At 39.0% G+C, this 19,295-nt stretch overlaps 1 protein-coding gene across 4 annotated transcripts in view; it reads left to right on the forward strand.

Moving 5' to 3' along the window:
* Nucleotides 1-19,295, forward strand: part of SLC35F3 (solute carrier family 35 member F3) — a 166,921-nt gene that overhangs the window by 81,879 nt on the left and 65,747 nt on the right. Inside the window, exons 3-4 of one of the 4 annotated variants that reach the window (XM_053972673.1) lie at nucleotides 542-605; nucleotides 2,994-3,040. The exons of 1 other annotated variant lie outside the window; for it this stretch is intronic. In XM_053972673.1, coding sequence (XP_053828648.1) covers nucleotides 542-605; nucleotides 2,994-3,040 — 111 coding nt within the window. Of the gene's footprint in view, nucleotides 1-541; nucleotides 606-2,993; nucleotides 3,041-13,019; nucleotides 13,090-19,295 lie in introns of all 4 variants that reach the window. 2 more of the 4 variants (XM_053972678.1, XM_053972677.1) reach the window with 2 other exon arrangements.

Below are 19,295 nucleotides of genomic sequence, written 5' to 3' on the forward strand. Positions count from 1 at the left end.
TTTGGTGGGACCTGGCTGTTCTCCCCATGCAGTGAAACAGATGGGAATAAGTAATGCATGTCTAATACTTAATAATCTGAACTCCTTGCATGCTCTTCAGCGGCATGGAAGGCTGTAAACTTCCCTGCCAAAAGGAATGCCCAGACAAAGCAGTAGCAAGAATCCCTCTTATTTGTGGACACTAGAGGGCATTAGAGGAATATTTTACTAACACATATATGTTTAAAAAAAAAATAGAGGGAAAAATAGTTTCCTAAATCTCAATAGTATCATTAGTGACGCTTGCAGCTGGAAGGTTGTACCAGGAATTGACATTTAGGTGCTTACCTAAATTGTTAGCAATCCAGCCATTACTATTCATACAACATTACTAATCAAACATAACCTATCTCAGGTGTTAGTTACAAAGGACACTGTAGGTTCTAAGATGTGACTAAGTAACATAATTGTGGCTAAACAAGGTAAAAAAAGGGGATCACGAATTTGGTTGTTTATATTGTGGCTGATCATAGTCCCAACTGCTTCTGCACTGTGCTTCCAGATCAGGTGGTGGAGGAGAATTTGCACAGAGGTGGCTGCATCTTTCCCTTCTGGACGCAGAGCAGGTAGAAGTTGATACTTTGCTTTGTCTCCAGCCATTCACTGGATACTAATAGTGACGTAGAAAACAAACAAATAACCAAAAACCCAAAACAAACAAAAAGTCAAACAAAAAAAAAAGTCAGGAAAGCTGAATCACTAAAGCCACTGGAAGATGACAGTGTTGTGTGTGCAGCTCTGGGGGGTGGCTTTTGTGCAGAAGGTGGTGGGTGGTTCTGATTTTATGCTACCTTGTGACAATGGGAAAATGAGAGTTAGGATGTGAAAAATAAGAGCCATTTTCTTTACTGTCTGAGACAGGGAGCTATGAAACTATGTCAGTATTAATATCTCAAAAGATAGAGCAATATTTTCATTAGTCTGTTCTACTACAGTTTTTCTTTCCTGCAGCAGTTCTGACAGAACAGCAGCAGGAGAGTGTAAAATAAAAGGAATTAGTCTGAATTTTTACTGCAGGCTTTTCATCACAGAACACAAGTGGGAGGCAAAAATAATAGGAGCATACTGCCATCAAGTAGAAAACTAATAATATAGAAAACTGCATAAGAACACACACATTTGATGTCAGATGCTGTGTAATGGGGTTTGGCTCGCTCTGGCACTCATGATTTTCAAAGAACAGCTGAGAAGAGGCCCTAATACCTGAGCTTATTGTGAACACTGGTTATTGAACCTGAAGCAAGTTCTGGAATTGCTATATGAGTCACAAATTTTGATTACATTCAGTTTATGAATGCATTAAACACCTGTACTGAGACACAGAAAACACTTCACCTTTGAAAGCTTTTGTCTGGTTGTCTTGACATCACCGTCAATATATTTGTCTCCACGTCATTGTCATGACAGACTGATCTTAGCTGGAGTTCTCAGCTGTTGCTATAATCCAAAGACTAAATCCTGCTTCCCAGTAACCATGCCTGCTACTGTCTCTGTTTTAGGAGATTTAAAACTTTGGCAGTTCACAAGTCTATGACCAATGGGCTGAATGGGCTTATTTTACTTGGAACTTAAAAGCAGGTCTCGATCATTCTTTGTTGTGCAAGTGTTGACAAACTCATCCTTTGCCTCTGCTAAAGAAGGTTTGACAGATGTGGCTGCATAGCAGAGTACAACCCTCCTAAATTTACTTCTTACCAGGAGTGATTTTTTGCCTGTGCAGCTTAATCCAGAAACAACATCGGGTAGGTCAGCAGAAGTGTTTCCTGCCAGTATGACGGCCACACTGGGCCATTTTCTGGGAAAGTTGCATACTTTATGGACTAGATATTGTTTGACTGTCCAGACTGGTGCAATCATTCTGGTGAAGCCTCTGGTGTGTAGGTGAGGTCTCACTGATGCTAGGGGCTTTACTGAGTAGTAGCAGATTTCCTTACTTGATTAGGGCCTGGAAAGGAGAGGCAGGTGGTTCCTGGCATTCCTTTTGGAAGTCAGGGGAAGGAACAAGTTCCAAATTTTTCTGATACCAGAGCCTATGCTTAATAAACAGGGGACATCTCCATGCATAAAACAAACATGTGATACTAGGTCCTTTTTGCCAGCTTGCTCCAACTAGTTTTGAGGACGTGGATTTTAGCAAACAACCTGCCTACCTAGTCCCCAGAGGCCCCTGCTCCCATCTTTAGCTCATGCAGAAGCACTCATTGCTGCCATCCCTACCCTGTCATGGTTCCCCCAGTTAGCATGGCTGACCTGGCCCTGGCACTGACCAAGCTTGCCCTTGCTCTGAGGTGCCAGCAAGGCCTCAGTATCCTGCACAGAGGGAAGACAGCCTTTTGCTCCATCTGTGCAGTGCTGTGATTTTTAACTTCTGGGTCTGTGAAAGATTTGTGCCCCTGTATAGCTGATCTTTCCCTTATGTTACCTTGCATTTCATTGTAGCCAGGCAGTGCTGATAAAGTTCTCTTTCTTTCTCATACAGAAGGCTAAATGGTGATAAGCTCCTTCTCCCCTGCCTTGCCATCAAAGTCTGCTAGATATTTACCTACCCCTCAAATTGTAGTTCAAGTGGGTTTTTTTCATTCTTAGGTTGTTAATAAGTTCCAAGTTGAAGCCTTTTCTCAGATGGCATTGCAAATGTTATTTCAATTACACACTATTGCATTCATAGCACTTGCAGTGGGACAAGATTGCCTGCCCCGGAAATAAAGTGTGATTTATAGTAAAGACACTTAATGGATGCTGATATAAGTGTCTTTGTAATGTCATATCGGCATAACTGACAGTGAATGCCAAAGAGAGCAGCAAAGGTTTCTTTCTCCCACTATTTGGCAGAGGAGAGCAGACAGCCTAGCTCTCAGAAATACTATTTTTGTATTGCACAGAAGCAAGGGAATGAGTCTTTCAGCTGGCATGAGCGCTTAATGCCCATTTTTTGTCTACTTGAACATGTGCAGGAAGAAAAACCATGGTAACAGAAACTGGTTATGGATGAAACGTCCTGGTGAGTATTTTTTGAAAACAGTATTCTGAACTGTCTCAATAATTTCAGTTCCTCCTCTCTGTGGTGCTTTCATCAGATCATGTTCTGCAGTGTGGTTTTGCTATTGTGCATTATGCATTACTGATTTAATTCCTATCACAAGAGAGGTGCCAATTCATTTCCAAAGATGCACAGATACTGGCAGGATTTTAGACAGGAAAACTGAGGTGACAAACCCAAACTAAGCAATGCAGTCACCAATAAATTAAAAAATCAACTGTGATATGGCAAATCTTGTCCAAACATGAATGATATTTTGAGACCTTCAATTGCATGAAGTTTATTTTAGTCACTATTTCAAATTAGTTTTCCTCTAAACAATTAGACTGGGAATAGGATGTAGCTACTGTAATACTGAGAGAGTGTTTCACTCAATGGATTGTTGTTAAAAACCAAAAGTTGGAATTCATATTGAAAGCATTTGGAATTGAAAGTAATTGAAAGTAAAACAGTAGAGTAGTGGGCCATACGGAAGCAGTTGTGAGTTTATGAACAATTGATAGGATACAAATGTCTAATTTTGTCTCTTCCTCCAGTAAACACTTACAGAAGGAATCCAGCTTCAAACTGTACACTTGCTTTGTGTTAGCAATAAACAGCCATTTGTTAACAACGATCTGTTTTGATAACTCTGTTCTTTGACATTTCAGGGTTTCTGTCTTTGAAAATGTTCGTCTGTCCTACCCAAACTGCAGTTAACTCTTCTCAAGTCACTTACAGAAGTGCTAGAAGCTCATCTCCTTAAATTCACTCATGCTGCTTCATAACCAGAATATTTAATAATCTAACTTTTAACATCTGCTACCCCAGGGTGGTTCCCAGCCCAGTCAGCAATGCATCTGTATGGCTCAGGTATAAGAAAATGGGGCTTTTCAGCCTTTTACAACCTCAGAAAGATTGGAGGAAAAGAGATCAAGTTGCAAAAGCACTGATGTGAAATTAAGGGACAGAAATGTGGTAGAAGAATGGGACAGGAATGAAGGGGAGTCATGTTTATTTGGCTGAGGCAGAATGGGGTCACACAGCAAACACATAATACAGACCATGATTTGCCAGGGGACAAAAGGAATTTTCCAAGGAAAGGAAGCAGGACCCTGCTTGACTTGTTGACTGGGTCAAATATCAGGGATGTATGCCATGATGAAAGGGCAGTCAAAAGACAGGATATAGGGAACTGTAATGCATAAATCCACAGTGTGACATAGTTACATGTTATGGGCAGTCAGGCAGAGGCTTCCTTATCTCTCTCATGGCTCATTCTGATTACTGGAAGGTAAAGCCTGCTAGGCTGGCTGTAACTGAAGGCAGCAGCTAATGCCAGAAGATTGTTCAGGATTTAGAGCCTCCAGTGTTAAGTAGTTGTGTAGCAATATTCCAGAGAAACACAGGGATGCATTAGAGAATTTTTGGGCACCTTCCTCATACTTGCAAGGTGACCAGAGGTGGCAGGGCCACCCTAAGCATTCTGTGTTTTCATACTGGAAGTTATTCCACTGTTGTAACTTTTAACAATGCTTTGCACTTCATGAACACTCACCTGATTCAAAGTTCCACAAAATAGTTAAGGAATAAGAGATTTATATTTATTTCTGGTTGAAGGGTGAAATAATGAACAGAACAACAGTTACTTCCTCTGTTTAAATTTCAGTTGCTTTGTTTGAAATTGAAGCTCAAGGCAGAAGGCTTTGAAGCTTACCTTTGACTAGTTATTTTAAGCAACTTGTGGGCTGCAGCAGAGTAGGAGGGTATCACTGGCTAATAAGCTTTGTATTTTTGACAGGGAGACTTGTGGCATTTCAGTAAGTTGGAATCTTTTGCAGAAGACTGATATGTATGGCAGCATTTCTGATGTGAGAGGTTTTTCATCTGGAAAAGAAACCCCTTCCTTTTGTAGTAAGGCATCTTTTGCATCATTCTTGCAGGATGAGAGAGGGAGACTTAATGGTTCAGCTCCTGTGCAGTCTGATGTCAGATAGCATATCCAAGACACATTCCATAGGTTCTGCCTGATGATTTGTTGGCAATGTTTAAAAATTTGGGTTGGTGTAAATTAGTTGTTCAAGGAGACTTTAAAATAAAAACAGGCTTGACACTGCTGGGTGAAGCTTTAACATAACATAACTGGGTTTTAGGGTTTCCATGAACCTCAACATGTCAGGACAAATTATTCACTTGCACAATTGAACTTTCCTCTTCCCCCTCCTCTCCAACATACAGAAAGCCTAAAAGGGAGCCAGCTTCCATTAGTCTGTCCATGTGTCTTCCCCACAAGGTCTGCAAGGGTTTCAGCTCAAAACACATATGGAGACTGTATGAGTACTCAGTAAATTTACAGGAAAAACATGTCATTGTTTACTTCCTGAAATATAAAGTCACTTGAGACCTTAGGCAGAAAAGATTTTAACACAATTACATGTAATACAATTATTCATACTAAAGATTTTAAAGTGGAAATTATGTGGAAAAGATTGTTGATGATGTACAAGGCGGAAGACTCAATCTCAAATGTCTGCCCTTAAAACTGTGCCAGCTCTGTAGAGCTAAGACAAATAAAATTTTAGATTGTGGTTTTCACCTGAAATGGATGAAAAATAGGGCACAAATATGTATTTTAATAATCACTTTGCTATGACTCAGTAGCACTGGATAAGGAAAGTTAGAGATGCACTTGAATTCCGGACTTGGCAGTGTAACATGGCCTGGAGATGTGGAACAAGATTAAGAACACTTATAAAACATTGAGGGTTTGACACAGTTGCACTCAAGTGCCACAGAAATTAAAGAATCGAGGGCACTCATTCCTAAAAGCAGAACTTGGTTTAGGAATACATACATTTTGGCATCCCCCAAAATTAAGAAGTAGAATTAAGAAAATGATGACAGAAAAGGATACCACAGTGTATTTAAAATATCACAAATATAAGCCCTGGGCAATATTTGATAGATTTTATCCTACAGACTTCATAATCCAGTTGAAACACTTTCTTCTTGAAATCTTTATTATTTGCTTAGTCATTGAATAATATGAGGCAAAATATATTATTAGCTGGTCATTAGGCATTAGGGGGTTTGCTCCTATCCCACATATTTTTTTCATGTTACATAGTCTTCCTACCTTATCAAAGCTGACAAATTTATGAATGGGACTACTAAAATTACTTTTACTTCATGCTTCTAAAAATGCCTTCTTTTTAAATATACAAAGATGGGTGAGTAGTCCTTATTTTAAGGAGTGGAAGGAGAGGCTGCACATTTCAGACTGTTTTTTCACTTACTTAGTGTAACCATACTGCAGGCGTGCACATCCTGTGTGCACTCCTAAGAAAAGTCCTTATTTACAAGATGTTCAGGGGAAGCTCTTGATGATGTCTGAGAGAAAACAAAGAGGAATTCATGGGGAATGGAAAGGAGATGTGTTACTCTTGTCTGAAGTGCTTGCTGGGTGTAACCCTTTCACAGGATTTGCACTGGATTAAATCCTTCCCCCACAACTAAAGCATTTCATCTTCACTTCAGTGAAGACACAAATTTTACCCAGGAGCTTTTTCCATTGATGCTAATTACCTTTGTATCATTCTCTCTTCATGAAAAGATTGTCTGGGGAGTCAGTAGTGAGGTAATTTCCACTGCTAACAGCTCTTCAGAACAACTAAAACTCAAATCCCAATTTACAGTGTTTGTCTTTTGATGTTTTTAATATTGTCAGCAATGGAAGTGCTTCTACACTTTGCTGCCACGTACCCTACTTTCAGACTAATTGATGTACCCTGTACAGTTCAGAATAACTAAACTCTGCTTCTCGTTCCTCTTGTACAGAGAGATTACCCATTTATCTTCCAGCCTTACAAGTTTCTCCCCTTTTTCAGATTTCTGGAAAACACATATCTTTCCATGCAAATATATTTTTTTTTAACCTGAGGGTCACCCAAGGTGCTAAATGAACAATTCCTTACCCTTGCCTGTGAGGCAGGGCTGATTTCTCCCTAACACTTGGTCATAAGCACCTACAGGGCTTTTGTGTCTCTTCATAGATACCAAGCTGCAGACACAGTGGGTTTCTGCACTCTGCGTTTGGTCTGGTTTCTTGCCTACCCAGGAATTAAGAAAACTCAGGGGCATTAGTTTGTCTCAAATCTGTTTCAAATATTAACCTAAAATACAACCCCCCCGCCAAGTTTATTCTGGTCAAGGGTGGTGCGCCAGTAATGTAAAACAAAACCGAAATGAGAAGTGGAAAACAGCAGTCTGCACTGTCAGAGTACCCATCTGCATGGCAGCCAGGGCTCTGTGTGTGGACTTGGCAGTGGTAACCAAGTGTCCTTTGGCAGCAAGCCCCTGCCCATGGAGTGAGTCTCCAAAACTACCTAGCACAACAGGCAGCTTAGTTTGTGACTTTGATTTGCTTTGCTTTGGGAGCTCTCCTACTTTTTTTGAATCTACTCTGTTCCTCTTTAGGATGGATTCCCATCCTCTGTCATCTCAGTCTTGCCACCCACCATCAGGTAAATTTTGTGCTTATAAGCAAATGACTGTAATGAAGCAGCCTTTTACCTTCCTATCTGGCACCGAGCCCTGAAATAAGATGATCTTAATATAGCAAGCGAGGCCTTTCTTTCTCTCCACTGTGTTGCTTAATTAGCACATTCTTTCAAGTTTTAATGGTCGCTGCATTTTGTGAAATAATAACTGTGCTACTTACTCATGGTAACTACATTTCCAGGACTGTATCATATTTATAAATCATGTATCTGAAATATTCACTATGCTTGTACTAACAGACTTGCAGCTTTCTGTTTGCTTTGAGTTATGCAAAGAGAGCACACACAATGCACAGCAATACAGATGATGCTCTTACCAGTACTCTCTCCAAGAACCAATGTCCCCTCACTTTTCATCAGGGGTTTGTTCCCATCACAGCGCTGTCACTGCTTATGTGGCTTCACACTAGCAACAGCCACACATGACTGCAGCAAATGCCAAATACACCTGGTAATACTGCAAGCAGACTGTCTTGTCTCATCTCTAAAATGCATAACAAAGCCAAATCAGAACAATCTCAAGGTGATTGTAACAACCAGCTAGAATGGCTGAGTGAGGAGGAAAAGCCCTATCACAATTTGTGTGAAAGTCTAAAGCATTTTAGTGACTTAGAGTCCAAGTGTAGTGATTTGACAAAGATGTTTTATAAAAAGCAGAGCAGCAGTTTCTGCTGCCTGCCTTTATAGAGAGGCTCAAACTGAAGAGAAGTATTTGAGATAGGCCATATCTTAATTGCAAAATAAGTCACTATACAGTATATCATGGGTTCTCATCATAATCTTCTCTTACTTGTTTATTATCATGCACCAGTTATGTATGAATGTAAGGACATTTTGAGGAAGCAAATAAAATTAGATGTTCTATCACTAGAATTACTTAAATAAATTTTTCAGGATTTTTTTCTCTCTTGCCTTCTAGTTCAAAATGACAGTGAGTTTTCTATAAATAGTGTGTCTACGTGAAGATAATTTTACAATGCACTTTAAGATGTCATATGTACAGGTTATAAATACTATGTTCTGAATACCTACACAATACCTACAAAATTTTTCTATACTTCTCATAATGTTCTTTTATCTGGAAATTGATGTCTGGTTGCTCTTCAGAGAAGAGGCATGCGTGGTGTAAATCCTTTGCTCTGGTTCTTTCAATCTCCACTGAAAACCTTCTACACCTTCCAGCACTCCCGATGGTCTAGTTCAGTGCTGAAAAGGTAGTGATTCACTGAATACTTCCTTCTGTGGTACTTTTTTTTTTTTTCTACAATTCAGCATAATAGACCAACTGGACTTCAGCAGAATAGAGCAACTGTGCACTCGGTGAGTTACCCAGAGTTGTCCAGGAATAAGTTTTCCAGAAATAGCAGCAGTAGCTTCTCTGTTGACTCCTGTGGAATTTGAATCTTATCTTCAAGACCAGGCTGCAGATACCTTTCTCCTAGAGGGTCAATAGACATAGTTCACACAGTCAGCTTCTAGAGTTGTACAGATATGCTCAGGAAGGTCAGGACATCTCCTCATACAAGTAGCAAACTGAGCTCCCAAAAGGGAAAACAGAGTATTTCTGCTTCACTGAAGCTCTTTAAACACATCTTTATAGGATCTGAAGAGAAACCAGAGTATACATCCATAGAAGTAGCAGAGAGGGAAGTACTCAGTCACAAATTTTGTCTAAAAGCACTGTCAAATGCTGCAGGAGTCTTGAGGTCTTCACCCAGGATGGCTGAACAGGACCTTGTACTTGCAGAGCTCCTGGGTGTCTGGGTGCACACATCTCCTCTCCCCAAATGCCTTGCAAGAGGCTTTGCCTGTGCAGAGAACTCATGCTTGGCCTGGGGGAGCTGGGGGCACCTGTGCTCTGTCACAAATGGGTTTCCACATGCAGCACTTCACTCATAGCCGTGCAGGCTTCCCTCAGCTGCTGCTGCTTGGAAGTCCAAGGTGCGACTTAGTCTGCTGGCATCCACAGCCTGACTGTAGTGCCGCTTTATTTCATCCTTTTGCTTCTGAGGAAGTAATTTATCTGTCTCAGGAGTTTTAAATGATAGGCAGGTGTAAAGTGAATGAAAAAAAGTGTTGTCTAGCAAAGAAATAGGCTCCATTCTTGAAAACATATGTTATGAAAACATATATATATGAAAACATAGTTATAAATAAGAATGTTGAAAAAGGAAGATGAGATAATATCATATGTGTATATATATATGTGAGATATTCTGTCTTCTAAACTTTTTCTGAGACATCTCTTAGCTGTTAAAGCTGAGGGCTAATCAAGAGATCAGCATGCTGCATTTTAGAGTGTAATAAATTGTGGGTGCTCCTTGCACAGTCTCTGCTTGGATTTTCCCTAATACTTAACAGTTGTCAGGATTACAATGTGTATAAATGATATGTCAGAGCAATTCTAGGACCTTTGCTTTCCTATTAATCCACTTAGGGAAATGTATTGTATTTGCAGCCTGGGTTGGCTGCAAATGTGCCTTAGACTTATAATGGATATAATGAATGTTTTTGTACTATTGTTCAAGCCTGTCTAGGCTGGACTATGCAAAGCCTCTCTTCATAGCAGAGGTGATCTTTTACAACAGACATACCTTCCTGATAATTACATTGCAGTCTCTTTCTGTCCCAGACAGAATGACTGTAATGTAAACATTCCTCCTTTCTGTAGGCCAATGTGATTTACATGTTATGGAAGGCAATACCTGTACAGCATTTTGGTCTCCCAAATTCACTTAGAGGAAAGACAGACATGTAGCCAGTTCTCTGTCTCCCTTGTTCCCTCTGTCTCCCTTAACATTCAAATCATTAAAATGTGACTTTGTATTTTCAGTTCCTTCTTTTCTTCCTTTGACTTCTGTCAAAGTTGTTGGCAGGATTAATCACATTAAATCAGACCAATAAAGTTAAAGAAACACTACCCTCCTAGTCTTTCTGGCTTCCACATTGAAGTAGCATAATTCTCCATAAGTATAAATTCCTTATTTATTACATTAAATTTATCTGTTGTCCTCAGTTTTGACCAACTTTTCATGGACCGGCTTCAGCAGGAATAGGAGAAAACATGAGGAGGGAAAATCATCATCAATCAGAATCACAGAGAAGGTCCAGAATGAAGAGAGGATGAAAAGACAGAGTTTTTTCATTTAGAGAAGGGTTAAATAGGAGAGACCAAAGTGAGTGCAGAGAAAATAAAAAAATGTTTCAGTCCTCTCCTGTTTGAATTTTCTCATAAAACAAGAAAAAAAGAGAATTGTTTTGGATTACTCAGCCAGTAAAACAGATAGGCAGCAGCTGTGAAACAGAGTAGTGTTTTTCACATGGGACAAAACTGACCTGTAGGACTCTTGCAATGAAAACTATACTGAGACTGTGAGTTCAGCAGGACTCAGGAGAGGATGGGACTTTTTGGGTGGAGTTCAATGCAGTCCCAGCAACATCAAACAACAGTGTTGAGGGTTAAATCTATGACATGGAGGGAAGGAGGTGAATCAGCATTAGTAAAGCACTGATGCACATTTTTAGCTTTTAATATCTACTTAAAGCCACTCAGCAAATCACTTTATAAAGCAGCGATAGAGCTCTGAAGATCTGCTCAAGTTGGTTAAGTTGAAGCTTCATTATTTGCTATTTTGATTATATGCCTGGGCACTTTTCTATAGTATGGAGCCTGAAATTGAAATGTGCTGAGGGGTAATGTCAATAGCAAGCATAATAAGCATGAAATTATGAACCATGCAATACAACAAAAAAAACACAGAATGCAAATGTATCAAAAGGTGTAATATTTGAAAGCAGTCCTCCTATTGCCATTGCTTTGGCTTCAGCTGATGAGACATAGAGCCTGCTTAATATACATGACTTTTGTCAGGAATCATGGCATGTTATTGACGTGACAGATAAAAGTGTATGACTTACAATATGCTATTTTATATGACTATAATAGAAATTATTTTGTTCTGTGCTCATTTTCCTTTGTTCTTGTGAATCTGAGACTCAGTTCAAGTCATTCTTGGGATCCATGGCAAATTCCCAAGGTTCCTTCACATTAAAATATGTAGTGAGGAAGGAATGTCTGAAAAGAAAAATGAGAACAAATTAAAATAGGCTCTTGGTTGAGATTTATATTAAACCATTCTGACACACTCTTTTCTCTTATGTATTATCCACAGTTGCTTTGCCTTTCTCCTGCAGACATATTAGCCTACTCCTTCTTATTCAGCTTCTCCCTTACTTAGGCTTTGGATTCTCATAATCATCCTCAGTACTGAACAGCAAAAAAATTTCCTGTGAGCCTCGAGGACCTTCTCTGTTCCCTTTCATCCATCTGTATTATCTGCAACAGAAGTAGCAGTGATTCTAATTATGGATTTTCTGAAATCATTAACATTTTATAAATAATCTGTTTCTTCTTTGAGATGATCCTATTCCAGCAGCAGATATTCTGCTCATATTCTCCTCTTTTGCTGGCAAATTATTGAGGATTTGGCATTCTTCAACCTGCAAATAAGCTCCCTTCCCCCATTTGCTACATTCATGGGTACGATTTTCTGTTAATCTCTTTTTAAAATGAGGTTTGTTAATGCTGATGTGCAGCATATAAGCAGACAGGAGAATATCAGAATGTTAACAGATAAGTGAAAAGGGAAGCATTAATGATTTCTGTTTGCTCTTCAATACCTTTCACCTTAAAGTTGTGCAACTATTAAAAAAAAAAAAACAACCAAACAAGACCAAAATTAAAAACAAAACAAAACAAAGAACACTTCCCCTCCCCCCCAAAAAAACCCAACCCAACAAACAAACAAAAATACCCCCAAAACAATACCAGAATACCTGAAGGCCAATACTCTTAGCGCTGATCAGGCAATCATTGGCAGTCCCTTTGGGTAGCAATTTTGTTACACCGAATACATTGTACTTGTTTCGAGTTGAAAATAAAAAAGGAAACCTAATTTCTCTAGGTGAAACACAGAAAAAATACAGCAGATTAAAGAACTCTCCCAAAGCTCCTGTTGATGGGGTGTTAAAGGAATGGAAGGTAGGTATGAAAGGTAGAACCTAATGGCGCTGGTTGTTGCCAGTGACATCACACTACCATTTATAGCAGGGTTTTCAATGAGTTTTGGTGCTTTCCCTTGAAGCAGATAGAGCAAATTTGAAACTACAAAGTATCTGGAAGTGAGACCAATCTGGCTGAACTTGTTATACATCTCTGCACACTGAAATGTAGTGATTTTACTGGAAATGCAATAGGATGTGGTGTTTCTTCAGTTACAGACTTTTTCTGTTAAAAAAAATCAACAAATGCAAAAACCCCAATTAATAGTAGGAGGAGTAAAAGTCACTGTGAAATAAAATGTACAAGGGGTTTTGTTTGGTTTTTTTTTTTTCCACTGCAGTGACCCAGGAAGGGAATAATAGGATGAAATAGGATATCCACACCAGAGATAAAAGGCTTTTCCAGTGAATGTAAGATGCTCATCGCTACTTCCAGTGGCATTCAATGATTACAGCACATGATAAACAGATGATTCTACCATTAAGGGTGAATTGTTTAGGATTAGCAATTACATACTACAAAGTTATGTTTGATAAGATAGTGGGGAGATAGGGATGTAGAAGATAAAAACAAATAGCTTGGCTCAATGCTAAAGTACTTAAAATGATCAGATAGAGTGGCAATATCTAGGTGTTGGCTGCATTGAAAAATAACATCTGTTGGAACAGCTGTATGCTTACATACAAGATAAAGAAGACTTTAAGTAAAACAACTTAAACCAGTCCTGCTCCTTAGGGATTTAGACAGTTTGCAGTCAGACATCAACTGGCAGTTAAATTGGGTGAAGCTTCATGTGGGTGGTATGGATTCACTAAAATGTAAACAGCTTATTTTCTTATCTTTGTCTACATTATACACTGATAGGGGAGGAGGAGCAGGGTCAAAACTCTTCTAAGTATATAGCATTAACCTAGATGAAGCATTATTATTATTATTATTATTATTATTATTATTATTATTATTATTACTACTACTACTACTACTATATGACACAGACTAAAGCATAGAAATTAAGGGCGAGTTTTCATCTAAATGTATTTGCCTAAAATTAGACCTTATTTTACACAGTGATTATAAGAGTAGCTCTTAAATATGAGAAAACTCTTCTGAGATCCTGGTTAACAAGCCCAAGAGTCTTTTCTCCTGTTTGGCAGGCAAGAACTTATCTCAAGCTTAGTCATGCAGTGGTCTTGACTCTTTGTTGATTTAAAGTTGTGGTTTTTTATTTCATATATCTCACACAAGCCTTCCAGGCATTGGTCTGCAACCTCCCTTGTTCATCTAAACAGTCAGGAAAAGAGCATAAGATAAGCTTTTCTTATGGGCAAAAAGCAACCAAGAAAAAGCTTGTCAATTCCCATATAATGATCTTGTGTCAGGGGAGTACATATGCTTTTTCAATTAGGGTTTCTAAGTTCCTTAAAATGCACTAGTTAGGTCCTATACAGTGATTAAGGGCTTCAGCAAATAGTGCCTGAGAGGTCTTATAACCTTCCAGTGTCCTATAAATGCATTTGCTTAATGATTTTCCCTTATTTTCTCTATGTGTCTGTTGTCATTGTCATTTTAATCTGCTCTAGAAAGCCAGTCCTAGAGAAATGCCATTAGTGGGGGAAGGACTGAGCTATCAGCAAGTCTTATGCTTATTTCTGGTGAAGTACTGGCTTATTCCTAGTGGTGTCTGAAAGAGCCACAGAACCTGGGCTGAGTCTAAAGCTTTATTTTTTTAGATCTCAGTGAACAATACTCAGTTTGTAATTACGTTTTGCATTAGAAATGCCAATATCCAAGCCGGGTGCAAATTGACACTGAAGAGTTATTTCTTTCCAGTGAGTTACTACATGAAACAAGTATAAATTATTTGCAAGGTGTTTTATACTTAGTTAATCAGGAATAAATTGCTTGGCTTTTGTGCTATTTATTTCCATCAGGTGATATGGGATCTAAATTTATGTTTTGAAGCATTGAGGGACTGCATTGGTGAAGGCCTTAGACTGTTATGTGAATGAAAAGCAATTGAAAAAATACCTGCTGCTGCCTGAATTATTACACAATCTTAATAATAAAGCCCCAGCCACATTTGCCTCCTGCCTGTAACTGCAACAAAAAGTACTTGTAATTTTAATTACTTAGAGCAAAATTCAAGTGGTTTATTAATACCAACATAACCCTAGGACAGAATTATAGTAATGTTTTTATATACTTGGAGAGATGCTGTTGGAAATAACATGCAAATTATACATCTGCTCTCCTGCTGCTTCTCAGTGGAAATTTAACCTGAGATCCAGATCTTCAACTGCTAGGGGTTGGAGAAGGAAAAAGAACATGAACAGTCAACTCAGGGGGAGTTTCCTTGTTCCAGATCTCAGGAGAAAGTTTCTGCCGTGGGTGCAGAGGCTGGAACCTGTCTGATGGAGATTCAGTGCAATTGAGAGGGAGATGGATAGGCTGTCTGTGGCCCTCAGGTCCCTTGTCCTATGATCTTCCAGGCATCTGTCCAGTTCCTAGCAAAGATCAGAGCACGCCTCATCCTACTGTAAGTGACAGCAGAAGCTGATACTGCCCCAGGGTTATGGCAAGACCATTGGCTACCAGCCAAGAGAGCCTCTGATGGAGGGCAGTTGTCTCCCCATTACTCCTACTTCATTTCTATGTGCCATGCAGTGAATGCTCCTATGGAAATATCTGACAAGGCTGCTTTGCGTGACAGGAAGGACACAAATCAGCTGGATTCTCCAGAGGATTTGTCCTGGTGACCATAGTGAAGGGATCAAACTGCAGCTAAAGAACGAGTCTGAAGTCTCTTTGCACAAGGACACATTAACCCCTAGCAACACATTACAAAATAGGGAGCCTCCTTTTAATAGAAAACTGTGGGTTTAGTAGTGTGTTTTTTACTCTACTTGAAAGGAATGGGATCTGATGAATTCGCCTGCACTATCCAAAGCACACATGGACTTTTCTTACAATAGCCAGTTGCTTCAGTTTTTCTGGATTAACCTAACATTATTTCTTATTCCAGTTATGTTTTGTATTTGTGTTCTGGTGTTTGCCTGAACTATCGTCCAGCTGTCCTTGGCTTATCCTACCTGGCAGTTCTCACTTTCCTTCTTTATCTTGGATTTTTCTACCTAATGCTTTGCCCTCTTTTATTTTCCTGTGGATTCCTAGATTAACATGACCCTCCCTCCAACTTCTCTATAAGCTAATATATTTGTCTACATTTTAAATTCGGTTTCCTTTTAGCTGTTTATTATTACAGTTTTATCAGCAATGACAGTTCCAACACAGAGTGGATTGAGTGCAATAACAAAGTTCCCATTAGTTCAAAAGAAAATCAACTGAGTTATGGGAATGTAAAACCATGTGCATAATCTTATTACAGATATCCCTGGTACTGTTAATTAATCATCCAGATTCATTCTCCAAAAGGATTAACCAAATCCAGTCTAGAAGTTGGGGGATTAATGGTACGCAGCAAGAAGGCTTTATAAAGAGTTGTCCTGTTATTGTGGGAAAGTCAGGGCTTATAGCTTAGAATGACACATCTTTGGTGCTCACAGCCATTGTCACATAAGCATGGAACTTAGAGTTTCTACTCCAGCATTTTTAAAAATTGCCATGACTATTTTAATAAGATTTGTAAAGATTTTAAAGTTTCTACTAGCAAGAGATGGCATGAACCCACTATAACTTCATTCATCTCATACTGCAAGGAAAAAAGAACAAGATCCACCAATGGATAATCACATCAAGGAAGGTTGTAGAAATGTTGCTTTTTTGAAACACTATGTAAATTGCAAACTTCTAAACGTTGGCAGGGAATCAAGCTGACAAAGGATAAAAGCTGTGTATCATACAGAACCTCCACAAACAGCACATACATCTTGTGCCCAGGTAGGTGGGGAAAAAATAAGGTAGCAAATTCAGTTAATTACTGTAGTAAATTTCTGTGCCATAGTACAGTACCAGCTGAAAATAGGGAGAAGCATGAGATTGACTGAGAGAAACCATCATTTTCTTCCTGTTTCTTTCCTGACCTCCTTCACAGGTCCTAAGGCTATGGTTTCTCTATGTCTACTGAAACCTAAGGCAATGTGTATCTGACCAGTATGTACAAAATATTTTAGAGCTAAGCTGAATTTCCTATCTGAAGAATTAAACATGCAAAAATTTTGCTTATTTTAGATTAAATTAATCAAATAGAAAATATAATGTTACAATCCTGCCTTGTTTATCCAAAGTAAACTGTTGGAAAAAAGCTTCCCATTGTCCTCAGTCTCAGCCCTCTTCTTAAAGGCTTCTTCCTCTAACACTGTTACAGTCTAAGTAAAAGACTGAATTTAATGCAAGATATTTGGGGTAGACAATACTCTTTGCTGCCTATGCATTCATCTGATATGGCTATACTTAAATCTGTGGAATTATTCTAGTTTTGCATTATTATGAATCTCCTGACTATATCCATGGTCCTTCATATAAAGTACCTTCTTTCTGAAGGGACAGAGCAGCCCTCCTAATTTTCCAGCCACAACCTCAAGCTAGTTTCCTGTCTTTAAACCTGCTCTTTTCATCAAAATTCCCATGGCCTTGAACCAGCACAAAGGCCTTATTCTTTCTCTGTGGTGTTGCCCATGAATATCAGTCACTATATCTTTGCTGTAGGCATTCATCTTTGACATTGCATTGCATTGTTCAGCAATGACATTGCATTGTTCAGCAATACACTTGTGAGGTTAAAATAATTAATTTTGTAAAGATGTATAAGATTGTGAATCAATTTATGAACATCTAGAGTATTAAGAGAGGTACTTAGTCTACAAAGCACTGTTTCACTGTCATTTCAAAAATTCATATTTAACATGTGACCCAAAGATTTTAATTATTCTTGCACTAGTGATAAATAGCAGTAATAATATATTCACCCTCTGCACTAATAATAAAAGGCGTCCTCTTCATTAAGAAAGGGTAATAGATTACAAATAGTAAGCCTGTTAGATATACTCTGAGTGTTGAATAACAATAATGCTTGGATGTTCTCAGGGCTTTTCAGCATAGGATCTCAAAAGCACATGAAAAAAGTAGCCAAGTTTTGTCCCAAGGTACTTGTGAGTGACTGGTGGCAGCAGCTTAACTCAGGCCTGGTGCCAAAATGATGGCAGAGCCTGAAATGGAGTGGGAGGATTGCACTGCCACTGCTCACTGCACACACTAGGGTGCTTTTAGATTTTACAATAGGCGTTTCCACCCCAGCATTTTCTCCCTTTTCCTTTTCCCAGTGTCTGAAGGCAGATACTCATCTAGGAAACAGGCTCATATTGCTGTCTCATAATAAGATAGCTGGGACACAACCATATTAATATTTGCCCTAATGGCAGCTGAAAGAAGTAAAAGGAAAAGCTCCTCCCAAAAAAGAGAAATAGCCAGTGGGCTCAAGAAAAACAATTGGCCTCAGTGAGAGTGGGAGACTGGAGTGATTAGGATAGCAGGATAGGGAGGATATAATTGCAAAGCACATGGTGCCAGAAGGCTCATCCTATATAATTTCTTTTAAATAATATCTATACTTGAAGGGGGAACTCAGTGTGCCAAACTGATTGGGCTCTCTGAGGGCAATCAACACAGCTACTTGCTTTAAGCATTTCAGTGAGAGTTCCCAGGAAAATTAACCTGTTTGCTTCCAGAGATCTGACTTGCTGCTTCCTGAGAATTAACCCAGAATCCCACTCTGCTGAACCTCACTTGGAGCTCCTGCGAGGAAGCAGGGCAAACTTGGAAAATCTGGGGAGAGGCTGTGCCTAGGGCATTATTTTTAATCCTCATCTTGAATTCTTCTGGACATAGCACCATTATTGTGCAGTCAGAAATTAAGTCATAGAGCAAAGAGTCTGAGAGCTTGAGAGGTGCACAGCTTCTGGACAGCTACAGCAAATTTACTTTGAAGCTATAAATCGTGAGGTCTAAGACACTTCCAGAAGTCCCAGTACTAACTGTTAGGGGTTGTGATGGACATGAACAGTTAAAAAAGAAGGCACAATTGAATGGATTTTTCTGTTTGTCTGTGTAACTTTATAAGTGGATGTGGCATCCAGTTCATATTGCAAGCTCTGCAGTATTGACACTGGGAGGAATTTGACAAAGGAAAGACATGAAAAAGAAAAGACAATGCAAAGGAAAAAAAGAACTAAAGAAATACTGACAATAAAAAATAAGAAGAAAGACAAAGTGCAGAGGAGAACGGGAAAGAATGTAGTTATGTAAAGTGCTTAAAATCAGTCTTCCTGGTAAAAGGGGAACACAGGAATCAGTCTGGATCTTCTTGCTCTTACACATCCTTGTATTTTAAATAGGCAGCAATTTTCTTCCTAGCAAATATCTGATGAGTTATTTATGTAGGTTGAAACCCTCTCCATTTCACAGGCCATTGGGAGTGCTTAAATACTACTTAATCTTTGGTTCATGCAGCTGGTAGCAAAACTTAAATTTGACAGATTTTGTGATTTTTCACCCTAGAGCACTGTCTGTAAAATCAGTGACTTGAAATATGGAATATGACTCCTCAGAAGTATCTTTACTATTATTTTCTGAAAGATCTTTGGATGCCCCTTTTTCATCT

Source organism: Vidua macroura, chromosome 3 (genome assembly GCF_024509145.1).
Source record: "Vidua macroura isolate BioBank_ID:100142 chromosome 3, ASM2450914v1, whole genome shotgun sequence".
Classification (NCBI taxonomy): Eukaryota; Metazoa; Chordata; class Aves; order Passeriformes; family Viduidae; genus Vidua; species Vidua macroura.